This window comes from Rhagoletis pomonella, unplaced genomic scaffold (genome assembly GCF_013731165.1).
Source record: "Rhagoletis pomonella isolate Grant_MI unplaced genomic scaffold, Rhpom_1.0 Rhpom_scaffold_00005, whole genome shotgun sequence".
NCBI classification, from domain to species: Eukaryota; Metazoa; Arthropoda; class Insecta; order Diptera; family Tephritidae; genus Rhagoletis; species Rhagoletis pomonella.
This window is the reverse complement of record NW_023458559.1, coordinates 50,845,483-50,856,952: the sequence shown is the minus strand read 5'-3', so window position 1 is coordinate 50,856,952 and position 11,470 is coordinate 50,845,483. Positions and strand designations below refer to the sequence as shown.

Sequence of the window (11,470 nt, the reverse complement as noted above, 5' to 3'; positions counted from 1 at the left end):
GAAAATGGTGACTCTCTACTGGCGACAGGCATAATATTGCCAAAGAGGCGGCCATCGTGCGATTCGTTTTCGTCTAACATCCAGATTGTGCCGGATCCACCAACTGTAATTGGTTTGCAAAACGAATCGAATTCTCGTTGCATAACGCCCATTGATGGCCATGACGATGGCGCTGGCGCTGGCAACGCCGACGCAACTCAAAATACAAAACCATTAGCCGTTAAGAAATCTGACCAATTCGTACGCACCGCGTCCTCTGTGTCTGATGATGAGGAATCCAGTAGTGATTGTCTGTTGTCGCAGCTATCAAAACACGTACATAAAATGTCTGATTTGGAAAGCATTGTTGAACCCACAACTGTGCATGTGATTAAGGGCGCTACTATGACGCTGATGAGTTTCGAAGCTACGCCCACGTTGCCAACATACTTGCTCAACGGTGAAAGTCGTGATGTACCTACACCACCTGCTGTAGCAATATCGGCGCCGACGCCTTTACCTATTCCCAATGCGGATGTGTCACCAGACACGGATGAACAACGTCATACAGCAGCGCCAACAACGGCTTTGATTGCAGAACCGGCGAAAATTGAATTGCCACTGGCGCCATCGACACAGAATTCTAAGGAAAGAATGGCCGCTGAGTTGCCGCAGCCAGATTCGCTTGCGATTGCAAGTGTTCCAGTAAAAGAACCCGAGCAAGTCTCAGTAAAGGATTTACCATCGGTGGCTGCACCCGTGCTGGCTGAACAGGATGTGGGAAAGTTTAGTGATCGCTCATCTCGCCAAAGTTCAACGCCACCATTACAGCTTGGACAGCAATTTCAAGATGCTATGAATTCACCACCATCGGCGAATGGTAAGTTGTACAGTTTTATAATTTCTTTAATTTATTGATGAAGACCAAAGAGTAAAATCTACTCGCGTCTGAATTTGCCGTATTTGGTTATAGCTTTTTTCTGTATATATTCAGCCGCATTGCGTAAGTCGTAAATTGCACGACTCGACAACATTGGCATTATCTAGTATCGTGCTGAAATGAGTAAACGACAAAAATCGTCGAAAGCCATGCAGTGCTGCCAAGTTTTTCCGTTTTAAAACACTAGTCGAGTAGAAATTTTAGGCAATGACATGAAATTTTCGACACGCTTCGATTCTCGGAAAACGACTTGCAATCGACACGACTCACGCAATGAGGCTAATTAAGTCACTAGGTATATATTAGGTGAGACTAAGCAAGCTGCTTCTCTCACTATTGGTGGGAGTGTCATTAATAGCCCTTACTGCACCAGCTGTATGTAGGACGATGAAGTGGAATCATCTTAACACCTGCGGCTCTGGTACGCTGCCTTTGTGAGCCTAAGGTTTAAGCACCTTGGGTCGCACTTTTTTCACACTCCAGATGAGATCTCGGGAATAGACACCGGTCGATTGATTCGTTGCGAGCACGGAGCGTTTCTCCTACAAAAGAAGCTATAGGTGTCTTCATTCTCCCTTAGTTTTCCTCCTCTTTCCCCTACCCACCCACTCTATTTCCGGTCCCCCTGCATCGTTTTCCCTCTCCCTTCTAAGATCATCACAATGGACAGCTTAGTCGCCCGTTTACCTAACCTAAGACATATAAAAAGGCTACGGGGAATTTTGGGTACACTTTTGATAAAAATAAAATAAATCTGAATCAAGCACATATTTGCCATTATTGTCTGTGACCTTTTTCCATTTTTAAGATAGCTTTATAATTCCATCGGTGTAGAACTGCTATGATTTGTCGGCGAAAATCTAGACCAAGTGATTTTCAGAGGCTCTTGGGTCGGCTAGTTTTTTACCATCATGAGAGTGTTGCAGAGACCGAAACAAATGGAAATCAGACAGTGCAAAGTCCTTGCTATACGGTGGACGCATTCAAACTTCCTAACCAAATTCCGTCAATTTGTTTCGAGTCATTAAAGATGTGTGCGGCCTGGTGTTCTCATCATCCTTTTCTGTTGGCCAAGTCTGGTAGCTCGTTCTTGATTTCTTCGTTCAAACGGTCGAATTGATCATTTCACCACGTTGTAGCAGTTCATTGTGGACAATTGCAATCTTGCAATCCTACCATGCTCTCAACATAACCTTGTTTGCCGTCAATCCAGGCTTTGAAGTCGTTTGTGGAGGGTCATCGACCTTTGCTTATTCTCGTATTCAATCCATTTTTCATCGCTCGTAATGAGTCGCTTCAAAAATGGTTGATGCTTAATGTCTTACCTTCTATGCCGGTCTTGCTTCAACCATTTGCATTATTTCATTGACGTTTCCAGTGACTGGCCGACCAAAGCGCGATGCATCGTTGACTTCGAAATTTTCACAACGCAATCGAGCAAACCACTCATGGGTCCGACGTTCACTTACAGTACTTTTCGGCTTGTTTTGCGTTTTCACCTTTTTTATAGTAAAAAAATCACATATCGTATTTCTTTAGATATTTCACTCATTTTCAAATCAATATAACCTTTTTCGCGACCGGCGAATTACACCTTTACTGAAAATGTAGCCTAAAATGCAAAAAAATAAAATAAAATAAAACAATACGGTAGGTGACGCCGGAGTCGGTGATATCTCGATAAACTCCTCTTACGGTTCGTTTTGATTCACATTCAGAACGTATATATAAATATTAGCCACGTACAGATTAATGTATTGTCCTAAAATTGGCCCGATAGTTATCTTTGAGGTAGATAATTTGCTCCGTAGGTGCTATATCCAAATATTAGGAAGATAAAAAATTGTGACGGAGAATATTTTAACTATACAAGAGGATTTTCAAAGCGAACTTGGAGTTGAGACCAAATTGTTTTCAAGAACGCCTTATCTCAGAAATTGATTGAAGAGCGCCCTATCTCAAAATTCGCCCTATCGCAGCTACCGATTCAAAAACGCCTTATCTTAGCACATTTTCAATGTATTTTCAGCTGAGATAGGACGTTTTTGAACCCAATACTGAGATAGGGCGTTCTTCAACCAAATTCTGAAATAGGGCGGTCTTGAAAAGTTTTCTGAGATAGGGCGTTTTCGAACTGGCTGCCGAGATAGGTCGATCTTCCACTCAAGTGTCGATATACAATTTGCTTATTTTCCATTCGTAGTACAGGAGCATTTTTTTAACTTTAACAGAGGGTTTTCAAAGCGAACTTGGAGTTGAGAGCGAAATGTTCTTCTCTTTAATATAATAAATATAACATTTACAACTTAAACTTACCCCAAACATATGTATATGTTTTATGTATGTATATTAGGGTGGTCCAAAAATGCATGTGAAAAAGTGAAGTCGGAATTTTTATGCTCTCACCCCCCTAGGATTGTTCTATACCGAAAAAATATACTCATATTTTTTTTATTGAAATCAAAAAATATTTAGAGGTCGCCCAAAGCGCCCAAAGTTTTCAATGTATTTTATATGTTTTTGGATCACCCTAATGTATATTCAAGTAAAAGCTAAATACGAACGAGTTAAAAGTGCGTGTAATGCCTTAACTCTCATTCAATGCATTCCCCAAATCGACGAAATTTATTTCAGATTTATTTGCTGGAAATATTTTGTATCATAGTCTAGCAAAATACAGATTTTCTCAAGTATCGGATAATGTTTATTATTTGGTGTCTATTAGCTGAGCTGGGATACTATCGATAGTACCGTCACTCGATAGTTTTCGAAGCGATAGTTGAAAACATCGATGGTATCGATATTACTATCGTCGTGAACCACATTATGTAACAGTGTTCAATTGAAACCCCAATTCTTTGAAAATCGGTTAATAAATTATTAATTACTTTGTAAATTACACATATTTTTTTTTTATTTGAATGAATCAAAAGGATCTTTTTATAATAATAAAATAAACTCATTAATTTATCAGAACATCTGAATTAGATATGAATAACTTCTTTTTGGTTGTTTGTGTTTCCGACAGGGTAGGAGTATGATGTATTGTGGAACGATTTTCCGTCAACCCTTGTCAAGTTTGGTTTGGGGACAAACCGGTTTCGGCATTGTGCCATCTTCAGTGTCATTTTTCGTTCGCAAACACCGACAGGCGACAGTTTTCAACAATCGATATTATCGATAGTATCCCAGCTCTAGCTTCTATACTTCTCATTTCATTCAGACTATTCTGTGCTTCTATAGTTTATTATAAGTTTATCATAAAATCTTTTCATTCCTAATACTCATACAGCAATATCAATATCATCCGATCATGAAGTTTCTTCAACACAAGAGCTCGTTTTTACACCGGAAAAGCGTTCTAATTCCAATACTCTCAACAAGTCAGCGGATGTGTCAACTGCCACTATCGTCGAAGAAACCGCTATGGTAGTACAAAATAGCCAAATCGATACAACGCATCACTTACCAGAAAACTCATACCATATGCGCCGGCGTACGCGCAAATTTTCTGATGAGTCCATATTGCATGAAAACAGAAATGACGATCCGGCCAATAACGTCCCGCAACGACGACGAAAGACTTTTCCATCTGAATCGACTTTGCACGTACAATTTACGTCCAACACTATATCCGCACCCAATGTGAACACCCTCACGAGCAGCATTGCTACGAGCGGTGCAAGTGTCGGTTTGAATAGCGGTGGTGGCGGTGTTGGCGGTGTTGGTGGTGTTGGTGGAGGTAGTGGTGGCAGTTCGCCATCTACGACCACTGAGCCGGTGACTAAACCAGCACAAACTCGACGACGGAAGCACACACAAAAGCGCAACATTTCGCAACTGCCACTATCTGCACGTAGCCGAGGAGGAAGAGGCGTTGGCAGCGCTAGTGAATCGAATGGCACTTTTGTATTTGGTTGCAGTCGATTGCAGACATCTAAAGTTCATCTATCAGATGTAGAACCTTGTGTTGTACTACCGGCGAGCGCTGTTGTGCCGCCCGTCAATTTGGGTAATATTGCACACACCTATTCGAAGGATAGTATGGCGCAAATAAAGGTGTTCGTGCCGCCCGCTGTAGATATGTGCATGGAGAATGAGGGTGCGGAAAAGAAGGTAACATTAAAAGCCTCAAAGATCTCTGGCAGTGAGGCGACTACAACATGTCGTCGCGGCCGGCCGCCGGGCTCGTTAAATAAGTGTTCGAAGAAGCCAAAGCTAATTGAATCAGCGGAGAAAACCAAAGCGAGAAAAACTGCGGTGAATCTGTCAAAACCAAAGACTGCGCGCACCGTAAACAACCCTGTAAATAAGCCTGTTGTCGCTAAGGAACTCCAAAAACTACAGAATTTGAAAGCGGTGCAGCCAGCAAGACCACCACCTGCGCCAGTCAAATCAAAAAAGCCAGCGCGTACAAAGAAGGCCGACCGTGTGTCCAGTCGCAAACGTAATTAACAGAACAAATTAAAGGTTTCAGCAGAGAACGTTTATTAATGAGAAGGCGCAATTCCAGAATGAACTTTTGGCCGTCAAAAATTTTGAGTTGTGGGAGACGGAATATACCACACCGGACGAGAAACCACCACTCGTCGACGGAATACTCGTTGCCGCCACGCCAAAGATTTTCAATTCTACCACTCTATGACGGAATTTACCATAGCGAAAAGCAAAATGAAAAATAAGAACGAAAACGAAAAATGGCAGTCAGAACGACAAGTGTGGAGAATGAAGCTATTTCGGCTAAATTTATAACGTCGAGGTACAGAAGCGCGTATCGTCATTCTGCAAAACCGCTTAACTGACATTTGCTGCCAAAAATTAGATTTGCTCATACAAACTCTTGGCTCAATCCTTATTCATTCGTCCTGAAATATACTCGCCAGAAATGCGATTGCTTTATAAAAAAGAGAACCATTTTGAAATATGAGTGTTTTTACTCTCTAGAAAATTTTTACATTTTCGTGATACGCGGTTTCACATTTTCTTGATACGCGGTTTTGTACTTTAAACGACGATAAGATTTTCTAAGGCAATATTTTGAGTGGCAAAATATTTTTTTCCCCTTTTATTTCAACATATTTTAATTAAATGAAAAATACTGATAAAAGTAAAATATTTCACACAAACAACAAAAAATATAATCGATAATCGCATGAGACTATTGCCGGAAGATTTTAAAATGCACTTAGTGGCATTGTGCTACTATGATAGACGGCCGAGTAATCGTAATCACCTTATGTACAGTAGAGTGCATCACTCCCCATACAAAAAAAAAAAAAACGGTACTGTTTTTCAACTGGAATTATGAAAGCTATTATATTTTAAGATTTCCAACAAAATATATCGCAAAAATATTAAGATTTGCATGAGCTGGATCGATTTGAAAATACCTCCAAAAATTGAGTTTTTGAAAAAATTATCTTAGATGACTGAATAGTTTAAGCTTAAAAAGTTTGCATAAAAAAATTTAAAAAAATTGCTACGGAATCATAATAATGAAATTTTTGATGCTGTTTTTGCACTTTTTTCAAAGACTGGTTTAAGAAAAACTCGAATAAAGGTCTAAGTTTTTAAAGGTTCTGCTAATTTCTGGGTAATGGAATACATACAAAATAATACAAAGTACATACGAAATTACAGTTTGAAGTTTATGCGAAGTTGTGCGAAGTTATGCGAAGTATGCATAATCCGACCATAATTCAGCCAAAACCTTACAAATTTAGACTTGTGAGGTATCATTGGTAAGGTATTTGATCACCCTTTTAATTTCTTTGTGAACAAGCTCATTCATATTTATACATAAATTTGTTTTGTAAATTTTGCATGCGAAATGCCGTCGGCAAATAGACGTGCAAAAATGAGCCGATTGCGCAGATAGGGTGTAGCATATTTTCATAGATGCAATTTCATGAATTGGTATAATAGATACCCAGCCAACAAAGAAACGTAACTTTTGCCGACAGTGCAGTTTAGTTGAATTTTCCGTATCCTAAAACGAATACAAAAAACTCCTACAGTTATCATCAATTTTCATATCCGGAAAACGGTTAAAAAAGATGATTCCATTTGAAAGCAGTAATTGTATTTTATTTGCTCAAGCTAAACATTTGAAAGCATACATGCGTAGTCGGCAGTGGCAGAGTGTGCAGAGGAATGTGCCACTATTCGTTAGCTTCCAGAAGGTGCCGGGTTCGAATTCCGTCAGGCGCTTCTTAATTTTATTTTATTTCTTTTGAACCATGGAAAAGTATCTGTGAAGTGCAGAAGGAAAGCGTATTGAACGAAAAATTCAATCAGACAAATTTCAAAAAAAAAAAAAACCTGAAAACGTATCCCTTTCGCCACCATGTTCGTTACTTTTCTGTACATACGTTTCTGCCGCACGTTTTAGTGGGAAAACGGATCGTCAAAGTATCCGAAAGTGGAATCGGTAAACGGACGAAAATCCGCATTTCATTCACTTTTTTTGTCCTTTTTCGGATGTTTTGTTGATGTACATACATATGTTTAATTAAATTATAATAAAATAGTAGGTATGTAACTTTTTATTAAACAGTCGATCTTACATGACTTGTATTGCGATCACCAAATCCATTTCACGCAAATATCATATTTTCGGCAAGCAAGCAAATGTACAAAAACCCACTCCTTTCCTCGTTCACCGCTTCATTCTCGACACTTGTCGCTCTGACTTCAATTTTTATTTTAGTGCTTGTTTTTATCTGGCACCAGCACGCCTCTGCCTAGTGCTTATTAGATTTCTCTTTCTCTTTCCGTTTTCGTTATTATTTTTCATATTGCTTTTCACTATGGTAAATTCCGTCTTAGAGTGGTAGAATTGAAAATCTTTGGCGTGGCAGCAACGAGTATTCCGTCGACGAGTGGTGGTTTCTGGTCCGGTGTGGTATATTCCGTCTCCCACAACTCAAAATTTTTGACGGCCAGAAGTTGTTTCTGGAACTGAGCCTTCTCATTAATAAACGTTCTCTGGTTCCAGCGCATTGGAAGACGAATGAAAATGAACGACTTCGTACATTGCGGCCACGGTCCGAGGAACAGTTGAACCGCATGAGATTGGCTGGAGAAATTTCACAAGCTGAGGTAACAGATGAAGAGATAGAAGAAATTAAAGGATGCGAAATTGCAAGCGCTCAAGGTATGGAGGAAGCTGTGGACTCGAAGTGGCAAATAGCCGAAATGCAACCGATTGTGCTTGTGCAACGCATTAGCTGGATAAAGTGAAAATTTGTGGAAGGTGTTTAGTTGGATAATTTGAAAATTAATAATCTCAAATCCATGAGTTAGGAGTTTAGTTTGGGCGTGTTTAGTTATGAAATGCTTTATTTAACACGGTCCATTGCTTTTATGTGATTGTACACATTTTTTATGTTGATTTAGTTTTAAAATAATTGCCCATAAAAAAAATAATAATAATAATATTAAAATAGAAAAGAAAAGATTACTGTAAAAAGTACTGCCAGAGAATAATAAACATACACATTTTAAACTTAAAATATGATCACACATGTAGTTTACATGAATAAACGAAAACACATTAACCAATGGAAATACAGGAAAGCAATGAAAATAAGAAATTTTGAAAAAAAATTTACTACATTAATTTTTGCAGGCATGTTGAATGAATATTTATTTTCTCATTCACCTTGTTTATAAAGTGCATTAATTCGTGTTAACTTAAATCGTATAAACGCGTGCAAATTAAGTGTGTTACACTGACACGAATTTATATGAAACCGTATTTAGTGTCGTATAAACAAGGTAATTGATAGCTAAATAAGCGTATTTGAATGTTGGAAAATAAAAACTAAATGCTGCGAAGACTTGAAAGAAACAAGTAATGAAATTTGTACTGTAAATATTTTAAGTTTTCTTGTCATTCTAATTTCAATACAGGTTTCAACTAATTTACTTAGACTGATTGCATTTTGTATATATAATTTTTACACTTGTTACGCTGTGTATGCATCTCAGCAATACTCAAGTTGGTTTTTATGAAATCCAAATCCGATCCCGCGGAATTCGTAAATGAGTGAAATACGACACGAAATTAATTTTGGATTTCTGAGATGAGCAAAGAAATTAGCTTTCGCCGTGTAAACCGCCGAAGCGCCACTTTATTCGAGCTTCGAGCCGAACCACGAACCGAACCGTTTTTGAAATGCCTAAACCGAACCGAAAACCCAACTCCAAAAAATGCTTCGATTCGGTTCAAAATGAAAATCCACTAAAGCATTTTTCTAGTTTTGTAATACACAACCCGTATAGTAAAACTGCAAAATTTTTGTTTGATGGCAACTCCGTGAGTTGTAATGCCAGTTAAATAAAAATTTTCTAAAACTCGGAAAATAGAAAAAAAATTTTCAAAGAGAAAGCCCACAAATAGTGGATTTGATGTTTGCGCGGATTGAAAAAAACTGCAGCCCTTCAAGACGAATTTATTATAAATTACTTTATCTTAATTGTTTCTTTCGTTATGTACATAGATATGTACAACGCGAAGAAAAAAAGATACGAAATATACATACACTTCCTATAATAAATTTTATTTCCACATTTGAAGTACAATTGATAAATAACCTTTGAAATTGATTTGAGAGTTAACGATATTCTCAAATGGAGATCAAACTCCCCTTTTTATTGAGAAAGCTGTAATTTTCAAATCAATATCAAATCATTTTCAAACGTTTGGCATTTGAGAAAGGCTTTGATTTCAAATCATTCTCAAATGTGTATCAAACCTAATTGTTTGCTGGGCCTACAGTGACGGAAAAGTTGGTACAATCGTACCTTTATTTAGTTTGAAAGTACATTCGGTACAAACTCAAAATTTTAGGTATATTTGGAACTTATCCAAATAACTTCTCAGGAAATCAGTTCTTATTTTTATTGGCATTTCAATTCATTTTCTGGTGCGGGCGTCTAATAACTTCCCTTATTTATGAAGGGGCATACAAATGATACAGAAGGGTGATCAAAGTAACGCAAGTGTAGTTTATTTCGCCAGATAAACGGAAAATATTTCTTTTTAAAACGTCGAATCGAAGAACTGGGAGGAAAGTGATTCTCTTTTTCTACAATATAGTTTTCTCTCACGCTGCTCGAAGAGATTCTTTTCAGAGCCAAAATTTGTTTAATGTGAGTGCAGAAGTTGATATGGTATCGATGGGAATTGTTATCCTCCTATTTTCTTTATATAGAAATACATATTTACTTTTTAGGTACATCTATCTACTTTTAGGTAAAGTTTTCCATAAATTAAGTACAATTTTATAATTCAATTTTCCATCCCTGATGGAATTAAACATACCTAGCAGGGTTGCATAGAGAATCTAAGAATAAGAATAAGAGAATAAGAATTGGCAATTAATAATTTGAATTTTTCTATAACTTGGATAACAATGAAGGCTTAAATTAGTGAAAAGGCTCTTAATTGCCAATTATGTGCCTATAGTGTAAGTGGTTCGAACCACTGAATCGAACCGCACCGCACCGATTTTTAGTGTGGTTTGCAGCCCTGGCTTTTATTTCAAAAATTGTATCAACGAGTAAAGATGGCTGCAAATATTAATAAAAAAACTAAGTGAAATATGGCAATTTTTGAGCGCATAAATGCAACTTTTCCCTCTACCGCACACTAATTTTTTCGACTGAATTCCCTAAGGGTAGGGAATTGTCCCTACATGTACCAACACTGATTTGTCATCATTTATTAGAGGTATTACAAATTTCTGTTTTATTAAAAGCGGTTACTAGCGGTCGCAATAGCTATAAAAAATCACTGTGATTTAAAAATCGCAATCACTATTTTCACTGATACTGAAAAATCGCTATTTCGCCCATCACTAGTTCACTGTGATTCAAAACGGAAACATAAACCAACTTTCAATACGCTCAGAAATTCAAAAGGGTATTACTCGAATTTATTTTCAAATCGCTTTTTTGTTTCCCACATCAGTTAGAAAACACGCATAAACACAACATTCATTTGACGCGAAATAAAAATAGGCTGGTTTTCTTGTTCGCTTGCATTTCGGTCCACCGTGCAAATTAATTATTAAAGAAATATCGAATAAAAATAAAAAAATTGTTTTTACTTTTGAATACGATTTCAGCGAGTGCGCTATAACGACACAGGTATAAACACTTAATAGAAATATCGGTTTTTTTTTAATGCCGTTCTTGCGTAGGTATAAACAAGGTATATATTTTTATACTCATGCAAAATAAGTTTACCCCGCGGCAACGGATAACTGTTACAAAAATTTAATGAAATGCATATAAATACCAATACCTAAGTTGATCTTGAAAAGAACACGCTTAATTTTCATTTACTTTTTGTTCATTGAGTTCAAATCTTTCACGATTGCTTTTTTTTTGCTAGCCGTAAACGCTTTGGGAAGGATATGCAACTGGTACGCACTACTGCGGCGGGTATTTCAACCCATACCTGTCGCTTCAAGTTTTCCATGTACAACAGCCGGACTCCAACTTTCGCTATCGCTAAAATGTTAAAGCTAAAATTGTAACCGA

General features: G+C 37.6%; 1 protein-coding gene across 1 annotated transcript; it reads left to right on the top strand.

Annotated features, from left to right (window-relative positions):
• The first annotated feature begins 6 nt into the window (after window positions 1-6).
• On the top strand, window positions 7-9,441 carry LOC118739157. Its single transcript, XM_036470339.1, has 3 exons — window positions 7-859; window positions 4,212-5,366; window positions 7,917-9,441. Exons 1-3 carry the CDS (start codon window positions 325-327, stop codon window positions 8,159-8,161), a joined length of 1,935 nt encoding a protein of 644 aa, XP_036326232.1. The 5' UTR covers window positions 7-324; the 3' UTR covers window positions 8,162-9,441.
• The last annotated feature ends 2,029 nt before the right edge of the window (window positions 9,442-11,470 follow it).